Genomic DNA, 19,950 nt, shown 5'->3' with positions numbered 1-19,950 from the left:
GTCATCTGATCCTTTAGCGCTATTATGGAGGTCATTTAGTCAAATTTCCCTAATATTTGATATTTTTAGTAGTTCTTGATGAAACATGGGATATCTTTGAGTTTGGGTAGATTGAGTAGTTTAAATCATATCGAATTCTAAATTGATTATCATAAATATAAAAAATAAATATATAAATATTTTAATAATAGTTATATATTTAATTATGTTTATTAATATTAAAACGAACACGAAAACAATTTTGTATATCTTAACTACTCTAAGAATAATATTTATTAGGCCCATAATAATATTGTAAAACCTTTTGGCACTTGATTGAAGCCCATTAATAACAATTACAGCCTATATAACTTTTAAATATTATATTCGTGACCCGATCCTCTATAGATCTCTTCTAAACAATTCCTTAATATTTGTATAAGATTTAGATTAGACATCATTTGATGAAGATGATGATGATTACAAGCACCTGAATCTACTTCATTTCCACTAGTGTTGATTCACTCACAGTCGAATATGGCAACGGAAGAGAGATGGTGTGTTGTGACCGGCGGGAGAGGTTTTGCTGCAAGGCATTTGGTCGATATGTTGGTACGGTACAATATGTTTTCGGTTCGTATTGCGGATTTAGGTCCATCGATCAAGTTATTTCCAACAGAGGAGAATGGAACACTCGACGAAGCCCTTAGATCTGGCCGTGCTGAGTATGTATCTGTTGATCTTAGGGACAAGTCTCAAGTAATTCAAGGTGAAAACTATCCTATGTCTTCTTTGCTATCTACTTTCTTTACCTCTTCAAATTCCACAACTCTCCTGCATTGGAATTGGAATTAGGATCGGAATCGGAATTTCAATTATAATAGCTAATTTTCCCCTGCATATTGTTTTGCTAGTACACAGCTTGCAAAGGAGCTGAGGTAGTTTTCCACATGGCTGCACCAGACTCGTCTATCAATAACTATGAGCTACATCATTCTGTAAATGTGAAAGGTATAAGATTTTACCAATAGATCCAAACATATTGTATGGCATTTTAAATCTTTTATTTTATTTTTTGCAGGAACACAGAATGTCATTGATGCATGTGTAGAACTTAAAGTGAAAAGGCTTATTTATACTAGCTCTGCCAGTGTTGTATTTGATGGAATTCATGGAATTAATAATGTTGATGAATCATTTCCCTACCCGTTAAAGGTACATTTTTCACTTCCTTCTATTTTCCAGGGATGACAAATCCATAAGAATTCAATCGCACAGAATCATATTCATGTAGAACTTCCATGGAAAGGCGACAAAATTCACAAATGTAGGTGTCATTAGGATTCTATGACGCAAGACATATATTGGGGGGTAGGAAGTACGATAAATCTGTTACAGTTATCCTATTCTAATTAAGCTAGTATTCTGGCCACATGCCCTCGTGTGATCCACCCATTCAAACCCTAATATATGCTTCGTATCAGATCCAACCAACACCTCCACTATGGAAGTTCCTTCCCATCTAAAAAAGAGGATTATGCTGAATCTAATATAATTTAATTTGGATAGGGAATTTTCTGGGTGGTTGAGTTGTGAGGAAAACTCAGAGTATGTGAATTTAAGATAAATAATGAAGAGAGTTATTGGATTTTGGGTAAAAAATCTTGAAGGTAAAATATTTTCCCTAAGGTCTTGTTAAACCTTAGTAAAACTTGCTTAGAAGTGCATGATTGTGGAGTTTTGACTCTCCTTAAAAAAGGAAAAAGAATAGGAAGGCACAAGATTGATTTATGTTCAAAGGTGATCAAATTTAGCTGGTTCCATTTTTTAGTTGCGAATCTATTTAAGCAACTTCCTTTTTCCTATCGGATTAACCTATGTGTTTGATTTTTTCTTACTTAGATTGTACCTCATGTGCTCTAACGTAATATTTCCTTTTGATATTCCAGCATAACGATACTTATTCTGCAACGAAAGCTGAAGCAGATGCATTAATTCTCAAGTCTAATGGTATAAATGGCCTTCTTACTTGCTCCCTCCGTCCAAGTAGTATATTTGGCCCGGGTGATAGATTATTCGTCCCTTCCCTTGTTTCTGCTGCGAGGGCAGGGAAATTGAAGGTAATAAAATTTCTGATCAGTTGATCTTTTTGCTACTCTGATCACGCCAATATCTTTTCCAAGGTTCTAATGTTTCACATGGTTGTTATCCATGTAGATACGGATCTAAGATTCTCATTAACTTTGGAGTAGGTTAATTAGTAATATATCGTGGTTGAAGCTAACACAATGTATCTCTTCAATAATATTCAGAGACCAAGTTCATTTTTGCACGTGTCTTGTTACTCCTTAGGAAAAAAAAATTGAAACAGGAAGGTTATTGTTTAACTGCACATAGGAATATCATTCTTTGAGTTTGTTATGTGAGTTAGTGCAAGAAAAAAACTTTCTCTTAATGTGTGAGAAGGGTCCTTGATGCTAAATCATCTTTTGGTCATGTCTCATTTTGATGCATTCTTTGTTCTGAAATTATTAGCATACGCTATATACATTATGTTACTAAAGATATTTGCTTCTGCAAACTGATTTCCACCTGTATTTTCTTTCCATTTAATATTCCTAGTCTTATACAATCATTTTTGGCATTTATGATCTGAGGCACTTTCATTTGGATGGTGTTGTTTCTCAGATGTGCTTATTATAGATAATCTAAATTACTATCTACAAATTGAGTTTTGGAGGGATGAACACTAATGTTTGTGGTACATGATAAAGATTCAGGGTTTGAGGATCAAAAACAATTCTTGAATGAGGTATTCAAGGGGCCAATCAAAAGATGACACATGGCCACAAGATTATAAGAGTAGATTAAGATAATTATGATTATCTTAGTAGATAAATATAATTAATTAAACAGAGTATTTATCTGATTAGAATTAGAATTAAATTAGGATTAGTCTTATTAAGTATACTACTATTACTACATACATGGATTATCAATATGTAAAGCATATTAAAAAGAATGTAAAGCATATTATTGATAAACTGTTATTAAAAATAATGTAAAGCATGATTTTATGAATGAAAAGTTCTAGTTTCTCTCCCATATTTTTCTCGGTCTCATCTCCTTCTTTGGAATTTCCATAATTGATGACTATCAGTTTGCTATTAATGCTGCCACTTACTAATATTCTGTGTAAAATAGCTCTAGTTTCAAATATTTTGTCCTGCAGAATTCATATTAACTGATTCACTTGCTTTTTTATATTATTTTATTTTTAAGATTCACTAGCTTTTGTTGATTCAAAAACTGACAAGTCAATATATCTTATCAAAGTTGACAAAAAAATTAAAACTAATTCTTATCAAGACTATTGTATCTAATCCTAATTCCAAGCTGCACCTAATCTGCATGAGATTTTAAGTAAACTTGTTTAAAACAGATGATTTCTTTTGTTTATCTCATCTCATGACCATTTAGTTCTCTACTGCATCCAGAAACAAAGTAGGATGTGTTCCGGTTCATCTTCATTGCATCCATTAGGGAGAACTGAAAAATCTGAACAAACTATTTACATGTCTATATAAATTGCAGTTTATAATTGGTGATGGCAATAACATGTATGACTTCACTTATGTGGAGAATGTGGCACATGCCCACATATGTGCTGAAAGAGCTCTGGCATCAGAAGCTATCGTTGCAGAAAAAGCTGCAGGGCAGGTAATTTTTGTGCCTTTATAATTATGTTGTAGTTTTCAGATTTATTCTGCCTAGTCTATACTACTAATTGTCATTTCAGTCTTAATATTGTCTTTGACAATTTATTGATAACCTGTTATTGTGCTCCAGTGAGCAATTGAAGGATGACGTGTCTAGTAAAGAATTTTGCTTAGCTCCTTTTTTCTTTTGGGCTTGGACTCTAGAATTATTAATTTTACTAATGCAATCTTTATTCCTTGTATATGCAGAAGGCTCAATACATATAGTCTATTAAATAATGCTGAAAATCATCTAGAGTCTTACCCTCAATGTTAAACCTGGTTATATTTGGTTTAAAAATGCAGGATTTATTTTTTAATTCTAGTCTATAGTTATACTACTAATTGCCATTTCTAGTCTAGGCTCAGTACGTTTTTGTTTTCCTGCAGGATTTATTTTTTAAATAAGATTTCTTCATTTTTAAAATATTATTTCATTCCGTCTGATTGTGGATAATAAATTAATTTCGTTTAGTACCATTCTGTATGTGAATTGATTCAGCCCAAATCAATATACACCTCAAAAAAATAGGTAAAAATTGGTTCTTAAAAATGCTTTGCATCCTTTTGTACCTAAGGAAATGCCTTTTTTATCTGTTGGGATGGATAACAAATGACAAGGGTTTGTTTCCCAATGATATTTTGAATGGGTTAGCATGTTCAAGCTGTGCATATAATGCAAGTGCAAATAAATCATAATTTTTTTAACAATTTTCCTCTTGAAATATTTTTTTCGTACAAAATGGTATTAAGATATTTGAGTGAAGGGTCTTTATTTTGATTCATGTTGCATTTCTCTAATAGTTACAAAATTGTGTCTCTCAGGCGTATTTTATCACTAACATGGAGCCATTCAAGTTTTGGGAATTTGTTTCAGTTGTTCTTGTAGGCCTGGGTTATCCAAGGTACTAATCTTTGATTCCTTTCATTAGCTTAGCTGTTAAACAATAATGAATGAGCTAGGGCATTGGTTGTTTAAACTTCTGAAAGGTGCTAGATATATTGGTCTGAACTTTAGTCCATTGCTAATCAGTAATTGAAGTTTAAATGTTATTAAGTTCTAAGTGTTTTAATAATGATGTTTAGAGGATAAACAATGTTTAAATAGGTTATCTCCTATAAATAAGATGCTTGTACCATTTCTAGTTTCTCTTCCTTACGTTGATGATACAAGTTTCGTTAGATATATATAGATTATCTCTCATAGACAAGGTTCAAGCACACCATTTCCGAGCTTTCTTCTTTTAGTTCATTAATTTTATTTTATTTTAATGTAGGAAGCTAGCATGATCCCCACAGTCTTTTAGTTCATTAACTAATTTAAAGTTAAAAATCAATACCAATATATGCTACATAGGTATTTATATAAAAATAGAGTAACAGTTCAGGGATATGAACTCAACGGGAAGGAAAAATCTTAACTTCTAAAGAGGATGGTTAACTCTTGTAAAGATCTTTTATCTTTCACCATCATACTTCTCTCATCAAGTTTAGTATGAAATTTTATTGAAACAGTTAAAATCTTGACCACTCCTGTTAACTGTTCAATCATATATAACTTGTACTTTAGAATTGTCTTGTTTTCTTTAAATTTTATTGTACACATTACTAACAATAGCTGATTGTCAGAGTTGATTAACAGATTAAAAAAAAAGAATGCTAATAATTATAGGCTTTAATTTGGAAATGGAAAATGGTTTTCCATAACAGATGATATGATATCTGTGAGCACATTTCTAGTTAGTAAGGGTACTCTTCTTCTCTGTGACAAATTTGTCTATAATTTGATATTATTGGTTCTCAACTCAATTCTTATGTTTTTCCACAAGTTCACTTGTCTATTCTGCCTCCCACCTAGTGCGAGGGGTTATTCTTTTAATTAGCTATTTGATTGTAATGTATTATCATATGCAACCTTTTTTCTTGAAATGTTTAAGTTTGTATTAATAGAATTGAGGCAAATGCGACTTCTAATAAATACAAACAATGTCTATATGTGACGTAGAACCAGTAAGCCAAATTGAACTGATGTATGACACAACAATTCTTGTTTATTTATTTATTTTATCCAAGGGCCGGGAAATGTGAAAAATGAATGTCATTTTTTGCTCCTGAGAAACAAATGACAGATTCAATACTATACAGTGCGAGCTTTCGTTCTTAATAATCTCTTTAGTGATTCATTGATTTTCATGTTTTTCTTCCTTCATTTACGAAGTCACATGCATGTGCAACCTAAACAAATTGTTGTACTCACATCATTTTGACTTGATTTGCAGGCCATACATTAAGATTCCTGCCTGTATTGTTATGCCGATTGCGCATCTAGTCGAGTGGATATATAAGCTATTAGCCCCTTATGGTATGAAGGTTCCACAATTCACTCCATCAAGAATCAGACTTCTCTCTTGCAGTAGAACATTCAATTGTTCAAAGGCAAATGAACTTCTTGGTTACACACCGATTGTACCTTTTCAGGTAAATCAACAACATAGATTGGAGTGAAGCAATCTCTTCTTTCCTAATTATATGGGCCAAATTATAGTCACAGGTTACGCTTGAGTTCTCATGTGGTCCCTTGTCTCCCTGTTCATAGTCACAGTAATAATTTTGAGAATTGGGCCTGAATTATTGTGCTTCTGGCTTTTGAATTTACATCTTATAAGATTTGGTCTTCTGTAGGATGCTATGAGGAGAACAATTGAGTCGTACTCACATTTACGAGCTGAATCCTTGCCTCAAAAAAAGGGTTCATCAAAACCTTCCACATATCTTGGAGGTGGAAAGGGTAAATTGATTTCTCTTGCATTTTAATCCTTCATTTCCTCTTCCTATGATATACATTGTTTTGCTGTGTTCATTCATTTTTTTTTGGAATCATTTGTTGTTTGTTCTTCCTCTGGACGTTTTCATTCATGTGTTACCCATATGTATATTAATGTTAATTTTTAACCAAAACATTAATGCCAAGATGTTCAGACGTATACATCTTTACTGAGCATCTAAATTCTAGTATTTCTTCAATGTTAGAAATATGATCAAAGGAGTGTGTAGTTTAAAATTTTCATTTTCTTTGGTAAATCGCATATGCTGACACAATCTAGTAATAAAGTATGATTACAATTGTGAAAGCACGAATTATTTATTTTGGATGGAGATTTAGAAGTTCATGTATATAATATTGACTCTAGTTATTGATATTGCAGTTGCTAATGTACTCCTCTGGAGGAATAAAAAACAAACAGTCGTCACACTGTTGACATTTGTTTTGATCTATCTTTACTTCGTAGCATCTGGGTATACTCTTGTAACAGCAGTGTCAAAGCTCCTTTTGGTCGCAGCCACCTTTCTGTTCATACACAGCCTTCTACCTGAGAAAATGTGTGTAATATATATTAGTTTTCTTTTTATTGTGATGAACTTCATTGACATACAAGTCCTCTCTTATCCTCCATAGAAATCAATTATTTACTCCTGACAAAACCTCAATTGGTACTTCCCTTGATCAGATTTGGATATACAATTGAGAAAGTTCAAGGTTCGAAACTCTATTTTTCCATGGAGACGTCTCAAAAAAACGCATCTTTAGTGGCTTCGTCATGGAATTATGCTGTGAATGACTTCAGATCTCTTTGCAGAGGAAACGATTGGTCCTTGTTCTTCAAGGTAATTTATGCAATTTATTCTGGGCTTATCTCAGCGAGCTTAATGGTTTATTTTGTTTTGTTTAATCTAGAAGTTTTATAATGGTTGTCAAACAGGTCACTCTATCTCTATTGGCTCTGAGCTTGCTAGGGACGATTTCTTTGCGGAGCTTCTTCACTATAAGTATTTCTCTTTTTCTATCCATTCCACTTTACTGCGATGAAATCATTTTATAGAACAGTTTGTTATTTCATCCTGTGGCAGGCCTTCCCATTGCCTTTATTGCATTCTATATGTACGAGCAATATGAGGAACAGATAGACGAATTGTTTACAGAAGTTCTCTTACATGTATGCAAATTGAGAGCCGATATTGCCAACAAGTTACGAAGAAAGAGGATCTACTATTAGAAGCATAACGATAGTCTGAGAATGATTGGCAAGTTGGTGTTCTCGGTCATAACCGAATCACTTGGGATACAAAATTTGTTTTCGCAGGTCCCCAATTTATTTGTTCCATCTTCCTTTTGTTTGTATTTCATTGATTTCCTGAACATTTGGAGCCAGGTTTGTTCTTGTGGTAAGTTGGAATTCTGAATATTTGGTAGCAAGGTTTGATGATGTTGTAGATTAATACACTACTATTTGAAGGTGTTGAAATGGAGTCTCTTCACTACTTTATTTTATAACAATTATTTTTCTCATAATAGAAGTTGATGTTCATATATATAGTAATTGATTTTGATGTAATGTGTATATATATAGATATAATCAAACTTAACTTTAAAGTGCAAACCTTTTATCATGCTCTATGAAAAAAGTACTATATATTATTCACATATTTGATCAAGAATTTTCTCTATACAAACATGTATTAATTATGTTAATTGAATTATACCTAGTGGGAAAGTACATATTATTTTTTACTTTTGATTTCTTATGATCTTATCAGAGTTACTTGTTTGGTTAATTCTTTTTTTTTTAACTATAACTAGTACTATTATTATTTTTAGTTAAATTATTTTATTTTACTCTTGTACAATTAAATAGTAATATTCAAAGTATAAATACATTTATTGGTAGAGTGTTTCTTCTAAATTTAAAAATTGTTGACAACAATAATTTCTTTTATTTATTAATAAAAGCTTCATCTTTCTCTCTGAAAAAACTTTATATGCTAACAAGTTAAAATTAAATTATTAAACTAAAATCAAAATTAATTGTTTAAAATGTAATAATTAACTAATTAATGATAATGATATATATATAATAAATACAACTAAGACAACAATAATAATAATTGAATTACAATATTAAGACAACAATTAAGCCACTATCATCTCTTTAATATTGGAAAGAACAAAAATAATTTGTTTATGCATATACTATAATTTTATACCTAATACCATACAGAAATTAAATATATACAACTTAAATTTTTCTCTCTATAAAAAAAATGGTTATGAAAACATAAAATTTCACTATCTTGAAAGTTCATCAACCATTTAGTTTGTTTAAGAAAAATCATATTCTTGTGATTTCATTTGTCTTTATCATTTGATAATTTTCAGATTTAATTAGCATCGATATCATTATTTTTTTTTTAATAATTTTAGAAAGTTGTACGATTTCTATAATTATAACATCAACTTCAATTTATACCATATGAGACTTTTCATGTTTTAATTTGAATTAACCTAGTTAGTTTTGAGTTCACTAAAAGAAAAATATATATTCATTTCCAGATTTATTATACTTTCACGTCTGTTTTAATTCTTTTTGGAAATGATGTTTACATAAATTAATTAGTAGTTTTAGGGTTTGTGAAATTTTGTAGTTCCCTCTCTCATAGGGACTTTCTACTTTTAATTCTATTGGTCTACTCTCTATTTAATTGTTCTACCATTATCAAAAAAAATCTCTCATTTGTCTTGCCCATAAATATATATGATACAATTATTAGTTTTCACAATGAAAAATATTGTCTTAGTTCAACCTTATTTTCTTTTTCAAACTCAATGTTTGTATTAAGGGAGGAACAAACAACCTTATAGAATTTACACAAATTTAATGCAAAACAAACCAAATTAACATACAAAAAAAACAATGAAAAGTTATATGGATTGAACTTCAAAAACCCATCCTTATAATTAATTACCTCCAAAATTCACTATCTCGCTAATTGTTGCTTCAACAAAGCTAGTAGTCTAGTACCCCGATAAAGGGATCATCCTAACAAAATCGAACTTCGTAAATAATACTCCAATGTCTGTGACAAAAACAATACAATAATGTGAATTATAAAATGTCCTAATGTTCAATTACATAATCATATAGAATTGATCGGTAATTGATTCCAAGTTGAGTGACCTTTTACTTCCTTTCACAAAACACAAAAACAATGGACAATTAGTCGAGGCCCTGAGGGAGAAGTATATAGTCATATGGAAGCAAAAGATCAATTCATTAAAAATTATATATAGACATCCAAATACACCAATTACTCATTTATTTAAATTGAATAGATTAGCATTTCACCAAATTAATGCAGTTAAGAATGGTTAGTGTAAACTTCCCATGCACATTATAAATCTCATATAAAAATAGTATGTTTTTCTCACCAAATCCCCAAAAATTCATCCAATCCAGTCTTTGATCTACAAATACTAAAATATCAAAAACAAACATTTGCACCAACTAATCAAAGTTTCTAGAGAAGATCACAGGCATCCAAACTTAGAACCCTAAAAGCTTAAGAAAGTGATGGAAGCATGCATAAAAATGAAATGTAGCTGCTTAATATATACTGGTCAATGAATCATATCATGTCATGATTTTGAACCAAAAACACTAGTTTTAATTCATTCATTGTTGCCATTAATGATTAATTACTACTGTGTAGAGATAGATGACAGATCGAGGGAACTGGTCCACCTATATATATACAGATCTATTATCTATATCAACATGAAAATTTTAAAATGGAAGTTCCAAACAAACCCCACAATTGACAGTACTAAGAATATGACATGTTCCTACTATGTATTATTGATTTTGCATGTCTGACTATCTAATTTCAAACTGTTTTTTTTTTCTATCCCAACTTGCAAGCATATTAATTAATTGTTACAGTACTATATATGAAATTTAAATTAAATACCCACGTGGAAGCAGCAACAATTGGATATTCAATTAATTCAAAGACATCTAATACAAATATATACATATATAGTAAAAACATTTATTTTGACGATCCAAAGTGATCATGAGACATGATTAACTTATCAAAGCAAAAGTTCTTGATGTTTATGTTTTCTATTCTTGTCTGCTTTCTTGATGTTGTTTGTTGATGTTTCTGACTCGATCAATACTCGTGGCAAAGAATTTTTTTTGGTTTTATTTCCTCACAAACAGCATTCTCTCCATGCCATTTATGTACGAAATGAATGAAAAATAAGCAAGTTCGGTTAAGAGATTATGATTAATTAATCACATCTGTGATCAGGGCTTTTTTGTTTCAACTGTATGTAATCAATCTTAATTACCAACTCATGAATATATTGTGATGTTTTTCTTATGAGATGCATTTCATTTTGAACAAAAAGATAAATAAATTTGATGAACAAGATTAGGAATTGGCCAGTATATGTATTATATATGGCCTTTGATTATTTCCTTCCAATTTTTTTAATCTACAATTAATATGTTAGAATTTAGAATTAGGAGGAGTTTTAAAGAGCTAGGGAATAGGATTTCAAAGAAAACTTTTTCTTATTTTATTTCTCTACACATTTACAATAATGAGGTTACATTCCTGTTTATACTGATAATTGTTTTTAGAACTCTCTCCGTATCTATTTATAATTTCTAAAAAAAAATAGAACTCTATAGAATCCTCTAGGGTGTTCTATATAAGATTTCTCAAGAATATTCTAGAAAGCTATTAATACTAATGAGCTCAATCTTATATATTAATCAAAAACATCAAAATCCAAATCAAGTTTATATTTCAACCCAATATACATTCAAGTCATTATCCTTGTAATTAAATTAATGAACTTTTTTTTAAAATAACTGTATAAAATTAGGTAATGAGTTTTTCAGAAATTGAGCTTCCAGACTGTTGATCTCAATCCTTTGATTTTGGGTGAGTAATGTATTTTGGAATTAATCAAGTTGTTTCACTTTGATTGATTCATGCTAACTAATGTCATAGCTTGAATTACTTTGGTTATGTTCTTCCATATATAGTCAATGCATGAAAAAATCCCACTTTCTAAAAATATCTTATTAACAAGTACAATAAAAACAAATAAATGAACTACATTAACTTCAAAAAAGAGAGATGAAAAAATAAGGAAAACCCTTTGCTAATAAATACACAGCTGATCTAATTCAGTCAAATATTTCAATTGAATAGATTACTAGATCATGCATGTGGCTCACTAGATTAACTTCCAAAATATTTGCATCTCCAATTCAACCAGTCAACATTAAGTGACTCACTAGATCAAGTCATGATCAGTATATCAATATAGATTATCATAAATATTTAGATTAGGTTTTACTAGGAAGCTAGTGCTTAATCTTAATAATTGGATTATGACATCAATAACAATCAACAACTTTTGGGGATATTTTGATTGAAAGGAATGAAGGCAATGGAAGACAAAAGTTTACCTCAAGAGTGTAGAAAGCCAATTATGATGAACCTGGATCCTTGTTATTTCCCTGTTCTTGGTTAACTACTATATATATATCGACCGCCATAGCTAGACCTCCTGCGGTTAAGATAAAACAAGGTCTGCTTGCTCTTAAATAATAAGCTCATTAATACTCACACTAGTTAAAAATTAACTGTATATGGTTAAAAAGACCCCAAAAAATGAAGCCAATTTCTCTTTGCATGGGTGTATTGTTGTTTGGCACTTTAGATTGTTTTAAAAAAATAAATTATAAAGGATGAAATTGTTTCACTAAATCCACAATTTTGAAATTAATATTTTTTTCAACCAAAAAGTGTACAAATTCAAATCTCATTACAAGCAATTCAAGTGAGAAGTAGGTCATCATTAAGTGGGATGTTATGTTAACAGAAGATTAAAAACAAATGATTTCATTTTATTTAAACAAGACAAAACAAAAAGGCACTGCTGCCTATATATATACCATTATAAGATTCTTATATGAATATATACTAAATGGAGTTCTTATCTCTATTAACATAACAATGTTATATGAATTGGAGGTTAAATAAACTCCACAAATTTTATACTTTTTGATGAAATGGTTTTACCTTTGCTTTTAAAAAAATAAGAATTAATTAATTACTTCATGCATCCATCCATTGTTCTTGGATTACCAAGAAACACTCTTTTTGGACTGTTGTGACTGCTAGAAAATAATATCATATCCAATCAATTATCAGAGAAACTGAACAAACCCACTTCCAAATCAGTTGATTTGGAATCATAAAACAAAAATCAAATTGCACTGTTATGGTAAAAAATAAAAAACCTTAAAAAGTGTAGATTTCCCAATAATATACCTGATCAGTTCGACTAGGGCGGACTAATGAGTGTAGATCCATGAAACATGAAATTAAGGTAGTTATTTTTAGTTGTCTATGGCTGATGCAGCATCATCAAGATTCTCAATCTCAAACAACAAAAGTTAATTGTATGTGAATCTTGATGATGCTACATCTGCAAACGACGACTTTCAATCCATGCATATCCTCAACCTGCTCAACACAAAATAAACAATCTATTTATAGAGAGACAAACCAAAAAAAATATAAAAATATGACTTTTCAGTCAAGACCCAACTCTATCGTGGCACACTTTTATAGGCTAAAATGCAAAGATATGACGTGAGATGTGAACAAAGTTCTTCAACCACCAAGAACAACCAAAAATAACAAAGAAAAGATCACTAGAGCAAATATTCCGGCGACGGATTCCGGCGAAATAGAGAATACCCAGTTGAGATTTTCTCTTACCGATGATGATTAATTGTCGGATCTAGAGATATTGAAGCCCCAAAAGAAGGGAGGAATCAAGATTCACATGAAATGATCAAGAAACCCTAAGCAGAAGAATAGAGAGTGACGGATCTATCTAAAACTCTTTCCTTCTTTATTATTCATTCATTCTTTCAAAGAAAAATAGATAGAGAGAGAAAGAGAAAGAGGGTTAGGGAACTCACACTTGAGGGGAGGGTAATAAAATATATAGAAAGAAAGATTATTATTATTATTATTATTACTTTTATTATTAATATAAATATATATATATATATAGTCTCAGATCATTGACAGGTTGTTTACTCAGATTATTCTTTTTTTCCTTATCAATATTTTTGCTTAGGTTACTCCTTTTAGCTTATTTCTCCATTTTTGTTTACCTGCTGGATTTATTTTTAATCACATTACTTCATTTTTAAAATATTATTTCATTCTGTCCGATTGTGAATAACATATTAATTTCCTTTAGTGTCAATCTGTATGTGAATTGATTCCATCCCAAATCCTTTTGTTCAAACTTTACCTAAATATCACATTTTCAAGTTCAATTCCTTGTAAGATCATTACAAGTCCTGCTAACTTTTTAAACAAAAAAATAAATATATGTAAATGCAATTGAATTGTTCAAATGATCATTTTGATCAAATATTAGACTACTATACTGATAGGCTTTATTTTCAATTATATATTATTTTATTTGTAGTGTTATCTTTTTAAATTAAAAAATCTTAATGGATCAAAACTGAATAATTTGAAATTATTTGGGTTGTATAACAAAAATATTATTTTTATTTAATATTTAAAGTATATAAATAAAATAGATTTGATAATTTGATTTTTAAGTAAAGGAATGTTGGAATAGGATGATGAATTGTTTGAAATGCAATGTATTTAGAATAACCTTTTATTCAATAATAATCTAATATACATATATTTTTGTTTTAATGAAGAAGGTTAGCATGCGGTCATGAGTCTCGTGACGACGATTAAATAAACATATATGTATTGATAATTGTTTTTTTTAGATTTGCCTATTAGTACCATTTAAGTCTTCTACATATTTATGTTTTTTTTTTATTATATAATATAATTTTAGTTAATATTATACATAATTTAAATATATAGATATATAAAGATTTATGTAAAAAATGTGTTGAATTTAAGTTTACTCTAAATAAAAAATTATTATATATCAAATATTTATATATGTGAACTTTATTAAAAATAATAATAATATATTAATCTTCTAATGTTTAGAAAGATGAATTATGTGTATATTTTTCTTTTAGAATAGTTTTTTTTTCTCTAGTGCATATGAAACTATCATATCCATAAAAATTACAAAAATACCCAAATAATTTTGACCAATAAAGAAAGGCAAAATAGTGGGGGTTTGTTTTTCAAATGAGAAACTGAATTTTTATATAATCCAGATTAATTGTTTGAAAATAGAAAGTCAGTTTAACTTTGAAATCTTAAAACAAATCTAACAAATACATTCAGTTTTCTTTTTGAGCTTGTTTGATGTGTATTTGATGAGATTGTTTTTGAAATTTTACTCTATTTTTTTTATAAATTTTTTTTTATCACATTATTGTCAATCTAATAATCAAATCATTCTTTCTTTAATTAAAATACACGCTTAATTTGTTGAAATTATTTGAATAATCAAAACCAAAAAACATCATTTCACCCTCTTTTATTCTATCACATTATTCAATTTATTAAAAAAAATACTAAAATATCGTACATTTTAAATTATTTTATTTATTTATTTTATCATTAATGTTCTTTAAATTTCCTTACCAAAAAGTATCACATCTTCCAAATATTTTTAAATAATATAGATCCAAACAAAATCATACTTTATCTTTATAAAATTTAAATTTTAAATACAAAAATGACATTATAATAATTTAAAAAATTAGAAATCTAAATAACTTATTTTTATAAAAAAAACCTTCAAATAATCAAAATATAGAGAAAAAAAACCCTTGTGATAAATTTATATTTTTTATTCTATTCAATGGTTTATGATGTCCAAACATTCAAATTAAAAACTGAAAATAAAGTAAAAAAAACAGTAGAAAACAGTTTGTAATCTACCATTAATTTTCTCTTTTGTAATCTAAATTTATGTAATTTAATTTTTAGAGTAATTTGGTTTGGAATGAATTTGAATTTTGTTGAGATCAATTAAGAATAGCTCTCATAATTTCATGTCCTGGTTTGAGTGCATTTTTATTAATACTCTCTATTTTTGTTGCTTTATTTTGGCATTGTACTTGTGCTTTTATTTTATTTATTTTTCTTACAAAAATCCCTAATAAAAATGACATTTTGGAAAAAGTAGATCTCAGAATAAATAAAAAATGACTAGTTGATAATTGATAAAAGAATTTAAAAAAAAAAAAAAACAAGGGCTCGATGTTACTGTACGATTGAGACTATCTCTCTTCGTCTGACAACTGACATCATAATGGGACCTACACGAGCTCAAATGGAGAGCGTTTCGCCACGCCCTTAATTCATAGCCATAATAATAATAATAATACACTTTTTTTTTTCTAAAATATCTCAAAATATGTTGATACTTTAATTTCAAATATTTATTAATACTTTTAAAATTAATAATTTCACATTTTTATTTTTGTTTCAACTAAAACTATATATATTAGTCCTGTTTGAAAATTCATCTGCTCTTCCTTGTTGAAATTTCTTTTTAATTTATTTAAAAACTATTTTTATTTTTAATATTTATTAAGATATTAATTTAAATAAAATAATTTTTTTATTTACAAATGGAGCCAATTATTTTAATAAGATTCTATTCTTACATTCCTTTAGCTTACCATAATAGTGGGTGCTATTTAATTTATTTATTTTTTTATGAGATTATTATTTAAGAAGACTTGTGCCAACTTTAATAAAAAAAAAAATATTCTAAACAGTTTGAGGATAAGACGTGTCATGTGGCCAATTGGTTATATATAATTTAATAAATTCATGAATAATTATGTTGTTAGATAGTTTAATGTTTAACTATATTTGATAAAATTAAAAATTATATTTGAATACTGAATTTTAAGTATTTTATTATTTAAACATCTAGAGATATAAAAATGAATTAAAACATTTAAATTTTAAATAATATTTAAAATTAATATATATAGAAAAAATATGTATTAAAACTATTATATCTTTATATATTAATTATATTAGTTAATAAACTTAATATATTAAATTATATAATTTGATATATTAAATATTATTAAAATAAATACTAATATGTGAAGAAAAAAAAATCTAATATAAAGATTTTTATTAAATTTATAAGGACAAAGTAGTTTTTAGAATAGTGTGTTATATTTTTGTATTTTAAATATATTTTTATTTAAATAAATAATTATAAATATTATATATATATATATATATTAATTTTCTTATATATATATATATATATATATATGAAGAATGTCAATTTTATACACCAAGTTGTAAAAAGTCTTAAATTTAGTATCAAAATTTTATTTATATGAACTTGTCAAAAAGTGTCAAATATATTTAAAATAACAGAAATATTAAACGGTGTTAAAATTTTTGCCACATGTAATATCCACATATTTTTTATTTTTTTAAATTGATATTATTTTAATTATTTTTTATTCAAACAAAACATTAAAATCTTTTCTTATTTATTTTCTCTTTCTTTACCTTCACAACTTACCATTTTCTTTAAATATTTCTCTCTTCGTTTCTCCATCTATGAGTAATTTTATTATTAATAATAATATTTAATTGATTAAGTATAAAAATTATTCTAAAAAGTAACGAGTTATTAAGACTTCGCCACAGCACTGACAATTTAGGATTCGGCCAACAAAGACTTCACCACAACATTGACAATTTAGGATTCGATCAATGAATGTTTCAACCAATGATGATGAAGTGTAAGGTTTAACTGAGAAAGACTTGGATTTGGGGGTTACGTCTTGGAGCTGATAAAGTTTAACAGGGTGAGTATTATAAAAACTAAAATTAAAACAAGTCGGTTAAGGGAGATTTTACCTTGATTCAGCATTTTCCGCTAATGGCGACAATGATTTAGGGTTCGACTAATAAAGATTTTGGCCACAACGTCTATGATTTAGGAATCGGCCAACAAAAACTTCTACCAACGATGATGACTATTTAAAGTTCAGTTAGAGAGCACTTGGAGTTAGAAGAAGGTAAAAATCCAAAAGAACTTGAGTTAATCAAAGAGAGAAAAGTTAGAAAAAAATGGAGAGTTGTGGAGGGATGAGAGAGAAAGTAAAAATAAGTTTTGTTTAAATGGAAAAATAATAGAAAAATAATTAAAAGTAATATCAATTTAAAAAATAAAATAGGTGGATATTAAATGTGGCCAAATTTTTGACGCCGTTTAATATTTTTGTTATTCTAAACATATTTGACATTTTTTTGACAAGTCCATACATATAAATAGAATTTTGATACTTAATAAGTAAATTTGACACATTCCTACAACTTGGTGTGTAAAATTGACATTCTTCCCATATATATAATATTTCATTCATTTTCAAATAAAAAATAATATATATTTACTAACCTAAAAAAAGATATGAAGCTTAATAATTGCCCATACTTGAGTTTCCTTAATAAAAAAATTTGTATTATTTCATGATAAAATTGTTTTATTTCAAAAAAAATTATTTAAATATATTAAAATAATTCAAGTTAAAATAGAATTGCATTAAAAATTAAAGTAATTTTTTTATTTTTAATTGAAATTGAAATAAAAGTTATGCTGATATTTTTAATTCAATATGTAGGAGAATTAAAATTAAAAATTATATATATATAAGAAAGACACAATAACAATTAATGAAAATAAATTTTAATAATATAAAAATATATATAAAAAGAAAAAGGTAGTCTAAAGAGTGAAGGCTTCCACTTGGATATGGGGCCCAGTCCGTACAATATGATGTGGCATGACCTGAATTATATTTGTTTTCGTGGGGACAACTCTAAATGTTTTTATTTTCTTTTTTTTCCAATTTCTAATAATAATTATGGAGACTAAAAATAATAAATTGATTACAACAGTCCCCACTAGCTCCCACTGCCACTGGATTCCCAAGTGAAAGTGACAGGTCCGCCAACTTTTTTTATTATTTTTATTTTTATTTCATTTTTCATTATAATTAATTTATATTAAATTAACTAATGATACAAAATGAGTTATTAACTGATGTAACACTTATTCTCTGTGACTTGTCCAGAAGCTAATTATTTAAATATTAAAAATTAACTTTGTTCATTTATCTTATGAAACTTAATTAGTGGGTTGTTTAAATAACAAATATTTAATGTATAAAATAATAATAATTTTTTAATTGATTATTTAAACAATAAGATTGATTACAGAATGTAAGTTGTGATAATAAATTATTTTAAAATAATTTCAACTACCCAAAAAAGAACAATGCCCCATATTAAAATGTGGCACTACACCAAAATGTACATTTTGGTGGGAATATTGAAAGAGAGCTTATTAATGTTTAACATTATACATTTTGGTGGGAATATTGAAAGAGAGCTTATTAATGTTTAACATTATACATGTTTTATCATTATATCTATTAATGGATTCTACTTAATCAAGATATATTTAAATTTAGTAAGCATCTCGATGCGAATTAATACTTAAATTTAATATCATATATCCACATAGCCCCTTCTATTATAGTGAAAAGTGACATTTTAAAATTTTTTCTTTCTATAGCAAAATTGAGATTTTTCATTTTTATTTTAACCATAGCTTATTTTGGAAGAGGACTAATATGACACTATTTTATTTAAGTATTTTTAATGGGAAGGAATCGAAAATAGTTAGTCGCTTAAATAAAATCATTTTCACTTAAATTACCTTCAAATCTAACCATTGAAATATAAAATCAATACTTCTCCAATATTAATTGTCAATAATGTGAAAGGCATGAAAATTTATAAATCATGTTTAGCTTAAATTGTTTTGTACCCAAGTGATATTTTTCAAAACCATAGTCTCCAAATTATTTAGATGAGTTGTTAAAATTTAAATGTGTCCTTTATTTGATGTTTTGTCCTAATTATCATTATCTAAAAATTGACATAATAAAAAATAAATTTAAATTTATTTATATTTGAGGTCATAAATAATTTTCACATGCATTATTATTTTATTTTGTCACTTTGACAAAACTTGGATGGAGGCCCCACTTTGAAAGCTTAATCTTCACAATCACAATGTGAGATATATTAAGTTGTAACTAACTTTCAATATTATTTGTAGTAGGAAACAATTCATTATTTTGACAACTGAGTTTCAAATATCATGTTTCTAAGTTAACCCAAGATATATAGATCAAAATGAGTACCCTTTATGAAACTTTAGTGAAAATCTCTTATGATACACATTGAATGTGTAAATATTAACTTTTCTTACCTCAAAATGATGCAAAAATATGTTTTATTTATTAAGAATTTAATTATTTAAAAT

General features: G+C 27.8%; 1 protein-coding gene and 1 long non-coding RNA gene across 4 annotated transcripts; one reads left to right on the top strand and one right to left on the bottom strand.

Annotated features, from left to right (window-relative positions):
• Positions 1-379: 379 nt before the first annotated feature.
• On the top strand, positions 380-8,088 carry LOC124920902 (3beta-hydroxysteroid-dehydrogenase/decarboxylase). Of its 2 annotated transcripts, none has more exons than XM_047461482.1 (12): positions 380-748; positions 901-990; positions 1,061-1,194; positions 1,929-2,099; positions 3,574-3,699; positions 4,563-4,642; positions 6,017-6,215; positions 6,420-6,525; positions 6,944-7,118; positions 7,247-7,403; positions 7,499-7,565; positions 7,647-8,088. In XM_047461482.1, the coding sequence occupies exons 1-12, from the start codon at positions 517-519 to the stop codon at positions 7,790-7,792; spliced, it is 1,683 nt and encodes a 560-aa protein (XP_047317438.1). In that variant the 5' UTR covers positions 380-516; the 3' UTR covers positions 7,793-8,088. The 2 variants fall into 2 exon arrangements, with proteins under 2 accessions (XP_047317438.1, XP_047317439.1); XM_047461483.1 differs by having other exon boundaries at positions 607-748; positions 894-990.
• A 1,279-nt stretch (positions 8,089-9,367) lies between these two features.
• Positions 9,368-13,559, bottom strand: LOC124921697. Of its 2 annotated transcripts, XR_007097703.1 has the most exons (4): positions 13,383-13,559; positions 12,930-13,124; positions 12,062-12,162; positions 9,368-9,613 (listed from the first exon to the last, which is right to left on the bottom strand). It is a non-coding gene; the product is annotated as an uncharacterized LOC124921697 (long non-coding RNA). The 2 variants fall into 2 exon arrangements; XR_007097702.1 differs by having other exon boundaries at positions 12,930-13,559.
• Between the last annotated feature and the right edge of the window lie 6,391 nt (positions 13,560-19,950).

The sequence above is a fragment of the Impatiens glandulifera genome, chromosome 1, assembly GCF_907164915.1.
Source record: "Impatiens glandulifera chromosome 1, dImpGla2.1, whole genome shotgun sequence".
NCBI classification, from domain to species: Eukaryota; Viridiplantae; Streptophyta; class Magnoliopsida; order Ericales; family Balsaminaceae; genus Impatiens; species Impatiens glandulifera.
The sequence above is the reverse complement of the archived record's forward strand: the minus strand, read 5'-3'. Positions and strand labels throughout refer to the sequence as shown.

Excerpts from the sequence above, each read along its gene's own strand:
- LOC124920902 (XM_047461482.1), top strand. The coding sequence starts at position 517 with ATGGCAACGGAAGAGAGATGGTGTGTTGTGACCGGCGGGAGAGGTTTT. Across the intron at positions 2,100-3,573 it reads CGAGGGCAGGGAAATTGAAG|TTTATAATTGGTGATGGCAA; the intron begins GTAATAAAATTT and ends TATAAATTGCAG. Across the intron at positions 7,119-7,246 it reads AGCCTTCTACCTGAGAAAAT|ATTTGGATATACAATTGAGA; the intron begins GTGTGTAATATA and ends TCCCTTGATCAG.